The sequence below is a fragment of the Stegostoma tigrinum genome, chromosome 10, assembly GCF_030684315.1.
Source record: "Stegostoma tigrinum isolate sSteTig4 chromosome 10, sSteTig4.hap1, whole genome shotgun sequence".
Taxonomy (NCBI): Eukaryota; Metazoa; Chordata; class Chondrichthyes; order Orectolobiformes; family Stegostomatidae; genus Stegostoma; species Stegostoma tigrinum.
The window spans coordinates 44,070,665-44,084,967 of record NC_081363.1 but is presented as its reverse complement, the minus strand read 5'-3'; the positions used below and the strand labels follow the sequence as shown (position 1 = coordinate 44,084,967).

At 36.7% G+C, this 14,303-nt stretch overlaps 1 protein-coding gene across 3 annotated transcripts in view; it reads left to right on the top strand.

The window, feature by feature from the left end:
* The window catches only part of map4k5 (mitogen-activated protein kinase kinase kinase kinase 5), a 155,685-nt gene that overhangs the window by 122,308 nt on the left and 19,074 nt on the right, over positions 1-14,303 (top strand). For all 3 annotated transcript variants that reach the window (XM_059649146.1, XM_059649148.1, XM_059649147.1), the window contains 10 exons: positions 417-505; positions 1,879-1,920; positions 4,174-4,258; positions 4,370-4,449; positions 4,635-4,695; positions 8,963-9,077; positions 9,602-9,660; positions 10,164-10,267; positions 12,142-12,319; positions 12,835-12,903. In XM_059649146.1, coding sequence (XP_059505129.1) covers positions 417-505; positions 1,879-1,920; positions 4,174-4,258; positions 4,370-4,449; positions 4,635-4,695; positions 8,963-9,077; positions 9,602-9,660; positions 10,164-10,267; positions 12,142-12,319; positions 12,835-12,903 — 882 coding nt within the window. The remainder of the gene's footprint in view (positions 1-416; positions 506-1,878; positions 1,921-4,173; positions 4,259-4,369; positions 4,450-4,634; positions 4,696-8,962; positions 9,078-9,601; positions 9,661-10,163; positions 10,268-12,141; positions 12,320-12,834; positions 12,904-14,303) is intronic.

Genomic DNA, 14,303 nt, shown 5'->3' with positions numbered 1-14,303 from the left:
GTCACAAGTAACCCACTTTGAATAGACTAAAACAGTTTCTCCTTTTAAATCTTTTCATTCTCTGCATCTCTGAATTTCTAATGGATATATTTAGAAGTGGTATCATTTTAAAATAACAATTTTGTAAATTTTAGACTTGGTCTGTCTTACCGGAAAAATGAATTTTGGAAAAAAGCCATAACCATGAGATTGTTATTTTAACATTTTTGTGGCTTAACACTCCCAAGTTATGGCTAATTTTCTTTCACTGTCATGGTTGTATACAGATATTATTAATGACTGTACAAGAATTGTTTATGTAGGTGATGTAGGGAGTGTTATATTTTGGTGGCATTTTGCTCTTGTGGAGCTGGTTTGCATGTATTTACTTTCTTTTTGTCTTTAGAGTGATTGTTGGTTGTTTTGTATATTTTCAGGTGTAACTGGAAATCTTTCAAGTTTAACTAGTGGAACATCTGAGCATCCTCCAGCACTACCTCGAAGAAAAGATAAAAGAGAATTTCCCGTATGTTCCTTGTAATTTTCAAACTATTTGATTGTATTTCCTGCTTTGTTACTTAGAAGATTTAGACCTCGAATTTTGCTTCTGGGTTAGGATCACAGAGTTGAGATATTCCTCATTCTGCAAATCTAATCTCAGAAGAAATTACATTGAGTCAAACCGGGTGGCCATGGAATGAGGGTGGAGCGTACCAGTTACTGGGGTGGGTTTTGTGGATGGACTGTCTGTGCACTGGCACTGTCTGGTTAATTTTGTTTTAAATGATGTAAAACTGAAACTGCCTATCAGTCGCCCCTCTCATTCTATGCTTCATCTGTGCCAACCTATACTACTCCTTTCCCTTACCTATTCCATACCAACTCGTGTAGTGTTTACTGTGGGAAGATCTCCAGAGCTGATCTGACATAAAGTCAAGTGCTTATTTATGAAACATTTATTTTTAAGGAAATCGTCATTGACTTACAAAATAGTATTCAGTATATCAAAATTCCTTGAACTAATCTCTTACAATTGCAAACATTCACTTAGTACGCTATTCCTTCCTTTGTGAAAGTGAACACTTCCATCCTGTAACCACCTGAAGTTGTTAATCAAGATATTCGTTCAACAGACACCACACAGTTTGATCAATCATGCAGCACAAATTCTGTAATGATAGCCTGCAGGCTGACATCAATACATTTTTCCAAAAACTCCAGTTTATATTTTTAAACTTAAAGCTCAACAGAGCTAAAGTTTTTATGATAACATGACTCACATGATAGTTTCAATGAGTTTATGCACTTTTTTGTGCATTCATGTCTGTGCTTAACTACTGCCTCCAAGAGCAAGGCTGTGCAATTTTAGGTACCCCTTCATTCATTCTACCCCAAAACAGCCTAATACCCTAAACAGCATAGAGCCAGTTTCAGGACAGAGGCCTCCGGTTTGAGTCTAGCCCAGCATTTTTGCAAGAGCCTTTCTCACTGAAAATTCGCGTTAGAAATGTACCTCATTCCATAGGTGATTTTCAAGGAAGCTTCCTCTTTCTATGGAAGTCATTGTGATTTTCAAGCTTATTGTAACATGTAAATAAAATTTCTATGACAATATATCTAATATATATAGTTATAATAACTTCATTTTACTCTGGATCAGATTGAAATGGACACCAGAGAGCACTTATTACCTTTATTGATGTACTCTCCCCAACCTGACAAACCAGGAGGTCAGATGACTTTGAATCTCTTTTTAACTTCTCACGCATTAAAATGGCAGCTTTTGTGGATAAGCCAAGTGATTATCATATGTGATTTTTGTCATGCTGCTAAATTGTATTTTGCTGAAATAACTGAATTTAACCTCTGAATGATGTTCAACATTGACTTTTTTTTTAGAAGCCTGCAATCAATGGCCTTCCTCCAACTCCAAAGGTTCATGTAAGTCAATTTTTTAAGCATAATACCCTTAGTACACTCAAATGTGATAGGTTGAGGATAAAGTCAGACAAATATGTGGGTACTTTATTAGAGTCATTAAGCTAGGTATATTAATTGATTAATAATATTGTTGGTATTCTGTGTGATAATGTATGATAACACAAAACCCTCCTTTTATTTCTATTTCTATGTATATGTATACCAAGTATTTCGTTGGGCAGTGCGATATCCAATGTACGTTCTGCAAAGTAAAGTGTCTTCATTGACTTTTATTAATGTTCATTTTTCTTCTCAAGCATTCCTATGACCTCTTTGACTAGAATTTCCCCATAATACGTTTCAAAAAGTTCTTTTTATTTTGGCTGTGGTCCAAGTACACAACAGTTTGAGTTGTAGTTGTGGATTTCAAGTTAGGACCTGCTATTATATTGACTCTGTGCTGCCACACTTCACCGTTTAATTTCTCCCGATTGTCTTTACCTTTTGAAGGAGAAATTCAGCTTAATACAACTGCATACGCCTTCCACTACCTTTACACTATAGTAACTTTTCACTAATGAACCAAAAATATGTACACATGAAGGTTGAATAGGAGCCACATGAAGTCTACCTAAATACCCTTGGCATCCTCCATGAGATGATGTACTGGACAACAAGCCGAAATGATGCAAAAACAGAATTTGCCGGAAAAGCTCAGCAGGCCTAGCAACATCTGTAAAGAAAAGAAATCTGAGTTAAAGCTTTGCGTCTGGTGATTTTTTTCGGTTCTGAGGAAGGGTCACCGGACCTGATATGTTAACTCTGATTTCTTTTCACAGATGGTGCCAGACCTTCTGAGCTTTTCTAGCAACTTCTCTTTTTGTTCCTGATTTTACAGCATCCACAGTTCTTTCGCTTTTTATTCAGCAGTTGTCATACTTGTCTGAGTTCATCCATGACAATAGCAAGACAAGAATGTTTGTTTTTTTTCCAGTGGTTTAACACATCTTGTTCCCTTTCTGCTCCCACTGCTTAATCTTACCATCCTTGATGATAGCAGATATTTGTGGAGTTTGAATTTGTGCCAAGCAATACAAATGACTATAAGTAAGAACTATAGTTTTTTGGTAGTACAGAATTTGAGCATTGCTGGAGAAAAAAACACCAATTTAGTCGAAGCTTTCATTTGCACTCAGCAGGGCAGTTCACAAAAATACCAAAGTAGAAGGGAAAACCACAAGTATATTGGATGAGAAAATATTGCTGATCATTTGGCAAGTGGACTGTGATTGATAGGGGCATTGCCTTGAAAATGCAATGTTTTCTCACGCCTCCTCAGGGCCCTTGAAGTACCATCAGTACAGTTTGAGGTAAACTCTCCGCATCAGTTTGGAGGGCAGGCATACCATCGTGTTCCTCGAAAGAGCAAGTAGAACCAATGTAGTGGCCCTGATCATCCAAAATCAACTTCGCTGGGCCAGTCATGTGCTCTGGGTGTTTGAGTTCCGACTGCCAAAGCAAATCTTCTTTGCCCAGCTCAAGGAAGACACTTGAGTGAAAGAAGGACAAGGAAAACGTTTCAAAAAAACATCCTGAAGGCCTATCTCAAGAAATGTAACATGAATGTCAATGCATGAGAGCTACCCATTCAGAATAAACTGACTTGAAGGAACCTCCCGTATGATGATGGCAACTCTTTGAGAACACCGGTTGACAAGACCAAGTACAAGAAATAAACCAGAGAAAAGAGTGCCAGCAATCTCAAGGCCAAGGGCCAATTCCACCTGCTGGAAACATCTGACAATTGCAGTTAGAAATGTGGCTCTAGGATCTGGCTCATTAACCATGCAAGGAATCTCAAAACCCCTGACCACAAATTTCCAAGGTGAACAATTGTACTTCATTACCGTGTGCCACCTGTAGACTATGGAAAATGCACCAGTTAACGATAATGATTGTTGACTGCCACATTTATTTAAATTTTAAACTGGGCGGTTGACTAGTCAAGGCATTGCCCTAGGACATGAACCAGAGAATGGCTATCACCTATTTTGTTGAGTTGAAGCAGATACAATATGTCTATATATTCTTCTTCAGCAACTAATATTTAAGTGCCTTGATTCTAGAACCCACTTCAAATGCTAAACAATGGTTCTGTACTATAGGTTATTTTTCAAGTCAGCACAAGTTGATTCTCAAATTTTTTTTGGAAAGTGTTCAGTTTTTGCAAAACTAACAGCTACATTTTTGAATGTTAAAACTCTCCTCCTGTAGATGGGTGCCTGCTTTACAAAAGTATTTGATGGATGTCCTTTGAAGATAAGTTGTGCAACTTCTTGGATACACCCTGAAACAAAGGGTAATGCTATTAAGCAAAAATTGCTTTCACACTGAAGTTATTTACAAAAAAAGTTACGCAGTATTTCTTCCAATGAAATATTAACTTTGGCATTGTTTTTCTTTAAATTAGACCAATATTTAATATTTGGCACTGAAGACGGCATTTATACATTAAATCTGAATGAGCTGCATGAAGCTTCAATGGAACAAGTAAGCATAATGAACATAGATTTTATCTGGTCTTTCTTACAATTCTGACAATGCTGCAATTGCAACACTGAGCTCTAGGTTTCTGTTTTGGCAAGTGGAGTAATGGCTATGCAAATCTACTGGAATAACTTTGATTTAACTTGTCAATGTTTTTAATGGATGTTAATTGAAATGTATTTTCCCAGCTTTTTCCCAGGCGATGTACCTGGCTGTACGTTATCAATAATATATTAATGTCTTTATCAGGTATGTATCCATTTGGTCAAGCTTTAAGAATAATACTTGAACTTTTGCTTTTGAAAATTTACTTCACTTTATTGCCGATCAATAGGTGTAACAAGAATTATTGTAGACACACCTCGATTTATTTTCATGGGAACGTGGCAAATTGAAAATCGATTTTAATTGTTGTGATGGATTTTGAGTTTTAATATTTCTGTTATTATTGCAATATAATAGAATATAAAAATGATGATTAAAGCTGATGTTGCTCTGATAATAGAAGCGGAAAATAGCAGAAGAGATAATTATGCAAAAGAGAAAATTAGGACACAGCGTATGCAGTAACTTATTAAGTAGAAATGTATATAAAGTATTACAGTACTGAACAGTGTGTAAATGTTACTCGAAGATAAGGATGAACTAGGGATTCAAGCAACCAAGGACAGTGGTAACCTAGTGGAAAAGAAACAGACTCCAAGAGTTTGTATAAGTACCCAGTAGTCAGAGTTGTATCGAAAAAAATCAACAGCATAAAGCATCTGCTGGTTGCTTTAAAACAAGTGACTTGTGCAAAATTCCTAGTTAAGATTTAGAAACCAAATCTTTGGGTGCCACTGGGGAGGTCTGACTCGCTTTGGTATTGTGGCCTTCATCCTGTACTTTGTAGTATTCTGATTTCAGTCCTGTTGTTTTGCTGATGGTGACTGTAAAATAGCTCCTTATTGATTGTTTGCAGTTCTCGAGTGCCAAAAGGAATTTTCTATTTTGAAATACCTAAATTACTCAGTAGTGTGGATAGGTGATGGTCTACTCATACTATCACGGGATTATTAATCCATAAACTAGATAATGTTCTGGAGACGTAGTTATGAATCCTAACATGTTGGAATCTGAAATCCATTTTAAAAGTCTGGAGTTAAGAGTATAACAATAAACATGAAGCTGTTATTGATTGTCAGAAAAACCTATCTGGCTCACAATATATAAAACTCACTGCAACAATAACTCTCAACTGCCATCTGGGTAATTGGGGATTCTGAACTGATCTCTGGCAGAAGAGTAGTGAGGGCTAATACCATTGGTATCTCAACTAGCACTTACATTCTTTACTGCTGCTCCGAACTAGATTTAAAGATTTGTTCCCTAGCGTAACTGGGTGGAAACTAATTGAACACCTGATGCTGTTGACTATCCATTGATGCCGTTTGAAAAGTATGCATATTTAAGCATGTTTAAACTTGTATAGAAACAAAATGCATCAAGAATGGTCATTTGGTTGAGATGTTGAAAATCTCTTTCTCCCTGGAACCATACTTCCAAGATGAATTACATTGTTTAAACACCAGGAAAAAGGATTGTTATTGGAAATAAATTACTACTGAATTTTGCAACACATACTGGACTTTTAATGTAAATCATTCACTGTTAAAATTTTACTTTCTGGCACAAGTCACTGGACAGAAGTCAGAACTGTTGTTTCTTCTACCTTTTTCCAAAAGCAAACCACTGCTCCTCTTAAACCCAATAACTCTGAAGTTTGTATATTCTTTCTGCTTCTTCATGTGGTGATGTTAATTGATTTTACATATTGCAGGGATCAAATCTAGATCATCTTAATTAGTTACAATCATGAGGATTTAAAGTTAGGAAAACTGACCAGCTTGCCCTTGCAGACTGCCTAATTATCAGTCACAGAATAAAAGAGCCATGAGTTATGAATCAGTACTTTGTTGATATAGAACAGTGGGCAAATGTAGTCTGGATGAATTAAAATGATAAATTTATAGCATGGTTACAATGAATATTAGACAGTTTTTTGCAGGTGCATCATGTAAGTATGTTTTAATATATACACAATGCTACTCTAAACTCAAATATTCTTTTTGAGGTTTGTCTATTGTAGATGTTTGTATGTGTTAAATAATATAGGGCAATGAAAATTTGAACTTGATAATTTTCGAAAATAGTTTATTGTCTTTATAATCCTATAAAATGTGCTTTGTCATTTGTACTGAAATTAGGTTTTAACTGAAATAATCGTTGAGCTGTTCTTTCCTTTTGTTGTTCATAATAGACACTTGTTTAAACTCCTGAAAAATTAATCAACCCTCTTGTGTTCTCCTTTTCCCATAATGGCTTCATTTCGTGTCTAAATTGACCTGCTCACTGCGTGCAGAAGGTAAACATGTTGTATGAACCAAAGCTGAAGATATTTAAATTATGTTTTTATCATGGTTTTTATCACATTTATGGATGACTTTAATCTTCATATGGATTAGGGTAGTCAGATTGGCAGAAGAAGCCTTGAGGAAGAATTTGGAGCATATTTGTAACTGTTGCCTGGAACAGTTATGGTGTGGACCCAACTAGGGATTTGGCTATTTCAGATCTGGTGATGTGTGTTGAGGCAGGTTTAATAAATTATGTCAGAATAAACAATCTCGTAGGAAACTGTGACCAGAGCATGGTGGAATTTAACATTTTAGTCTGAGAGGGAGGAACTTAGGTTGGAAACAACTTTATGAAATTTAAATACAGATAATTTAAACAAAAAGAATGAGGGCAGAGCTGGCTGGAGTGGACTGGGGAAGGAGTTTAGTAGCAAAGATGGTTGAACAACAATAGCAAGCTTTTAAGAAAACAATTAATGGCTCAGAGCAAAGATAACTTCCAATGAAGAAGGATTCCAGGAGCTCTAATGCTGTTGACAGCATGGTAAGAAGAGTTGCTGGTTGTCGAATTGGATGAGGTTGGAAATGTGAAGGAATTTAAATTGGCAACATGGGAGAAATTGGGTATTAGTGTAGATCACCAGACAAGTGGGTGTTTGATGAGCAAGAATAATTTGGAATGTAATATAAGAAACAGATTTTTCGATGAGAGGCTTATGGTAAGTGGAGGATGAAGTAGATTGAAAACGAGATCTAATCAAGGATTTCAGGACAAATGTCTGATTCAGAGATGGAACTATGCAATGTTAAAGTTAGTAATAGATGACCTTTATGATAGAGAGCATATAGAGTTGAAAGATCTGTCCTGATTTGATTTGGATACTGAGCAATTTGGAGTTGAGTGGTATTGTTAATAATGACGATGAGCACTGTTAACACCAGCTTGTATATTGTACTCTTGTGGAATAGCCATATTATATCTATAAGTATGAGGTTTATTTTTGGAATGAAAAACAAGGCCGCGTAGCGTGTGAGTCATAGTTTACATTGAATAGAGGAACAGTGTGATCTAGGAGTTCAGATGTACACATCGCTAAGAGCAGTAACACAGGTTAATTATGTAATTTTTGTTTTCTTTTATGAAAGTAAGCACAGGTGCTCCCTTCTAGAATAATAGAATTGGACAGCTGAGAAGTTAATGTTAAATTTGTATAGGACTTTGGTCAGACCACTGTGCACAGTACTGATCACCATTCAATGAAAAGAATATGCAGGGATATGAGAAGAGCAAATAACAAAAATGGGAAAATAATATTGTGACAACATGTTGCTGCTAAGTTGGGTGCTAACATGATCCCACAATACCTATTCCATGTATCCATTTCCATTTTGGCTGGTATTTTGGATTAAGCCTATTACGTACACTTTTTTTTTTTCTTTCTGCACTATTGTCCTCCACCACCACCACATCCTCGGGTCCTCGTCCTCACGCGCGCACACGCACACGTACCTCAGGCATACAGGCACTGGAAATGATGCCAGAGCTGACGAGGTGCTTATCAGGGAATGGCTGAGCATGCTAATGCAAGAGAGTAATCTGACAGAGATCTTGATAAATCCCTTCTGGTATTTCAGAGAAACCTCTTTATCCAGACAGTGGTAAGAATGTGGAACATGTTGCAATGAGGATATTTGGACAAATGAAAAACTGCATTTTGTAGGCATGGAATGTCAATTTTGTGGAGTTCCTGGTGAGGGTTTCAAGAAAAAGGACAGAGGAATATTGGAATAAGAGGCAGAAAGATTGAAGTAATTAGGCTCAATTCGGAGCACCAGCCAAAATGCATATGTGAATGGATGCAAAGAATTTGGATCATGTAGCTGCAGTAAACCTTGGGAAGTTCATGTTCTTATCATAAATCAGAGATGATTTTGGAGAATCCAAAATTGAAGCTGATTTTGGGTAATACCTTATGTTGGGATGAATTTGAGAATATTGATAGGCCAAATTGACTGACTACATCCTATCAACAAACCAGTGTAAAAGTTCAGAACAGTGTGTTGTGAATAGATTTCAATTGTCCACTTTTGATTTCTTTCATATTTCTTTACAATTGCAGGCAAGACCTTTCAGCTTTATTCACACAATCTGGTTGCCTTATTTGAGCAGGCCAAAAAACCAGGCCTGGCATCCCATATTCAAACACATCGTTTCCCTGACAAGATAATACCCAGGTAAGCAAATACATTTGTACTATTTGAGTATTGTAAAATCTGTTTTCATTATTCCACATTTTTTTGTGCAATACTGTAAGTAGTTCCAGGTAGAGCATATGATTAATACTGGCACTGATTCATGATGTGCAAACTAATGTCAGTGAACATATATGACAAAATCAGAAAATATGCAAAATGAAATGCTTTCAGTTGGCATCCTTGGAAAAATTTACTATTTCAGGTGTGCGGGTCCTTAATCAGATCTTTTGATTAAGATCTTACAGTATGACAGATTATACCAATCAACAGCATTTTTCAAAAAGAACAGGAATGGAAGATTAAAATGGCTGTAAATGTTTAATTGGAAGATGAGGCAGAGCAATTAAAATGGTAGGTGGATGGCATAATGAGACAAATAGACAAATTGTTGAACTCATATAGGCTCATTCAAGATACCAACTTGTAGCATGAGCCATAAACCACAAATTTCTTCAGATGATGATTGTGAAAGAACTAAAATCTACCTTGTACGTTGTTTTTAGGAGGTTTGCATTAACAACAAAAATTCCAGAAACAAAAGGCTGCCACAAATGCTGCATTGGTGTGTAAAATTCTTTATTTTTAAAATTCTGTTCTCTTTAAGCATTTGTTTGGAGCATAGTTGTTAAATATAGAAAGTTTCTGTTTAATATGTTTTCATAAGGATATGATTGTGACTCTATCTCTGTTCATGTGATAGTATATGATTTGTTTAAGTCAGTACTACTGTGATCTGTTTACTGGGAAGTGTGCACAAATGGTCCTTTTCCCTCTTATTTGGTATTCCAGCACAAGTGCCCCACCCCTTCCCCAAAAAAGCAAAACAGCTAAAATCGGGAATTTGAAGTGTAAAAGTTGATGCAATTCACCTCTACGAATCTTTTTCTCTTGAAAAGCTCAGTAGCTAAAACAATAACCATTGCCATACAGCAGTACTGCATGGCTGGTATAAGAAAATTTAATTTAATGAGTGCATTTGAAAGCAAGTTCATGTCACTTGGAATTTTTTTTTAGTTTTTTGAAAGCTTAGTAACATGTTACCGTTGATCTGTTCGCTAACTGTAGTGCGGAATCCATATACTGGACATAAATACCTCTGTGGGGCGCTGCAGTCTGGTATTGTCTTACTTCAGTGGTATGAGCCAATGCAAAAGTTCATGTTGATAAAGGTCAGTATTTGTTTTAAATTATCCATTTTGTATCTAATATTTACTATTTTAGTACTGAACTATTTCTTTGGCGAGAAACAGAGACCCAGATATCAGAGCAGCAATATTTCTTCAATTGCTTCTACTCTACTCTCCTTCTTGCCAAGTCTTCAGAGCCTGGCTTCTACAGAAATGCAGTGCATTATTGTCTTGTGAAGAACTCAGTCACAGCGAGTTAGCATGAGTGAAAGACCTAGATGCTTCCTGTTTTACTGCACTAGTTGCATTATGGCAAATGTTAAGGTCTGGAGTAAATATTAGTGAGTAAATAAATGAATTAATGTGTGAATGGGCAGATGGTCAAGGTACACAGATAGGGTAGTTGGAGAGACGACAGAAGTGTGTCGGTAGTTTACTTAGCAATGGAGATCACTGAGCGATTTAAGGGGTTCAGTTCTACAGTTACTAGGAATTTAGAACAGGTTTTAACTTGTCTTAATATTTTCTTGGTCATCACCCAGGTTAATACCTTGTAACTTTCAGGATGAGTTGGAGATTTTTGCAGAGGACCCGAAAGAACACATTGCTTGCTCGAAAATCAAACTTTCCAGGCAATTCCCACAGATGTCAGTACTTTGGGACTTCTGCAGAGTCTTAAAATCCATCTGTGTGTGTACCTCTGGTCTCTAGCGATCTAGAGATTGGGACATCTGTACCAGAGTAACGTCTCAGGTCAATAAAGGTCATTGACCTGAAATAGTAACGTTCTTTTTCACCACAGATGCTGCCTGATCTGAATTTTCAATACATTTTAAATTTTTTTTCTTGTTTCTAGCATCCACGGTATTCATCTTGGAGTACATACCCACAATTAAATGTATTGTAAATATCAGGTTGTAAATCTTGGATGTTGATGTGTTACAATGTTCCCCTACCTGTTTAATTTGAAACCTTACCCTTCTTTATTTGTCATAGAATTTTCAGCCAGAGGTAACTAAGCAGGTGATCCATCTTAATCTTCTTCGAGATCTTCATCTCTAAATGCTAATCTTCAGCCAATTTGGTTCATTCCCATGTGATATTGAAAATGTACTGCGTGCATTGGCTGTGGACTTGGACAGCATTCTGGCTGTAACACTGAAAACGTGCTCTAGGACAAGCTGAGCCTATAGCCATGCTATTCCGCTACAGCAGTAACCTTTGTGCCCATCCATTAAGTGCAAAATTACTCAGATATGTCCTATCCCCACAAAATAAAAACATTAAATCCAAATTAGCAGAAACTTAACTAGGCATAGCCACACAAATACTGTGACTTAAAGAAAATTCTCGCCACGTTTTCTATTGCCAGTTAATTTTTTTAAAAAAAAGTCATGTGTCTGATGAAGTACTCTTTTATATTGATGAACACAGCCCCAACAGCTTGAACAGTTATGCCATTTGGGACAAAGCTACCCACTTCAAGAGCACCTTGTAATATTTTCTCCCTCTACCAGCATTGTTCTTATCATCTCTAGTAAGCACTGTTTCAACAGTACCTCCTAAACCTGTGTCTTTCAGCACTGAGAAAAACAAGGAGATTAGGCACATGGATACCACCACCAAACAAGTTCCTGCCCAAGTCGCACATCATCCTGATTTAGTACGGTCTTGCTGCCTCTTCTCCATCGCTCAGTCAAAATCTTGGAACTTACTACTTAACGCATCTGCATTTTACCCACACAGCACAGCTTGCCATCACTTTGTTGAGGGCAGTTATGGATTGACAACAAATCCTGGCCTTGCCAGCAATGTTCACATCCATGCAACAATAAGCAAACTGTTCCAAATGTATGTTGAAATACTAACTTTAGCTTCACAAAATCTTGATTTTTCTTTTTCTTTTTTCTTTCCAGCATTTTGATTTTCCACTGCCAGACCCCCTCAAAGTGTTTGAAATGCTTGTGGTACCTGAGCAGGAATACCCAATGGTCTGTGTTGCCATCAGCAAAGGTAGTGAACCCAGCCAGGTGGTCCAGTTTCAGACAATAAACCTGAACTCCTCTTCCTCATGGTTTACAGAGGTTGGCTCAGGTATGCCATTTACTAATAGGTTATCATAAATCAGTACAAAATAAAATTTCTCACAGGTTCTACTGCAAAACAGTTAAGTTCAACTGTAGGTTAGATGATTTAAAACAAAACTGGAAAGTGAGTTGTACAAACTTGTTGGTAATGCAGATCTAGACATTAAATAATACTATATAGGCTTAGTTGCAAGAACTGTTACAATGCTTAATTAATTTTTTAGTATTAGACCCAGTTACTTAATAAATTTTGCACTATTTTCAATGTACACTATGAATAATTTAGCATTGGGTAAATAGTTTAATATACAGCATTCAGTGGAAACTTCTTTAACTTGATGAAAATTTATCTAAAACATACATCTGCTTAATACATTAGGCCCGAAACGTCAGCTTTTGTGCTCCTGAGATGCTGCTTGGCCTGCTGTGTTCATCCAGCTTCACACTTTATTATCCATAATACATTAAATGTTTGCTTTATCCTGAATGTATCATTGTCACGTCTACCTTTTATTGTTGCAGCTAGTTGCCAGTTGGATACTGTCCACATAACCCAGCTGGAAAGGGATACAGTTCTTGTTTGCATGGATCGTGAGTACCTGTCACTTTTTTTTAATAATCCTAGGTATATTCCCTTTTTACCAGCATGTCTCAGAGTCATACAGCATAGAAACAGACCCTTCGGTCCAACCAGTCTGTGCCGAACATAATCCCAAACTAAACTACTCTGACCTGTCTACTCCTGGCCCAATATCCCTCCAAACCTGTCCTATTCAGCACTAATCCAAATATCTGTTTAAAGTTATAACTGTACCTGCATCCATCACTTCCTCTGAAAGTTCATTTCACACACAAACCATGCTGATGTGTATTTCTGTCTCAAATGATCAAGCTCAGAAAAGCTTAATTTGTACATCTGTTATTCCTGCATTTGTAAACTCACACCATAGCATACTTAACACTTAATTTCATTTGATATAGTATCTGTTCTATATGATAGACTCCTGGCTGCAGTGGAAGTGCTGAGTGTTTTTTGCATTTTTCATGCAGTACAAGTTAATGGACATAGATGTTTTACTTAACTGCCACTGCAAAGGCTAATAAAGTTCAGGTTTATGAGAAGCGTACCCTTCAATCTTTAAAGTAATCAGATCAGTAATTAAATGAAGGGATATTGATTTACTATATGTTACACATTACATTTATTAAAGTTGCTGTTACTATGTTTACTTAGGCTATGTTTTATTTTTATCACATTTTTACAGTTTACGATTTGATTACCCATAAAACAAATTGAATCATGTTACTCCTACCAGGTGAGGAGGTTTAGAAGGTTCCCTTTTTTTTCCTCCTTGACATTTAAGGGCAACAGATTTTTTTCGAAATATGTGCTTGCCAACTCTGGTGAATGCTGAAGAGTTGATGTGCCATGACTGTAAAAGACACTATGGACAGATTTCCTCATTAACTTTAAAATAGGAGTAGCTTTTATTGTACTTAAAATGGAATCCAAGTAAAATAATAATTGCTCTGACTCTGTCTCACTGCCACATTGAAGGGATTGCACACAATCACACTCAATTTGCAAAAACAAAGTTGCTGGAAAAGTTCAGCAGGTCTAGCAGTGTTTGAAGAAAAAAGTCGAGTTAATGTCTCAGGTTTGGTGGCTCTTCCTTAGAATTGATGGTAGCTGGGAAAGTCATCAGTTTATATGCAGAAAATAGAGAGGGGGAATGGAGTAGGGGGTAAAACAATAGCATAAAGGATTCAGACCAAAGAGAGAGAAGAGCAGTTGGATAAACAAAGGAGTTGATCTCCATCTGTCTAGGAGAGTGAATAGCACTTAATGAGGACTGTTAGTGAATAACAATAGGTGGTGTATAATGGCACGCTCAATGATAACAAAGCCTGGTGTGTGGGGTAGGGGGCTAGGATGTGGGAGAGTTCAGGCCCTAAAATTGTTGAACTCGATATTGAGTTGAAAGGGCTGC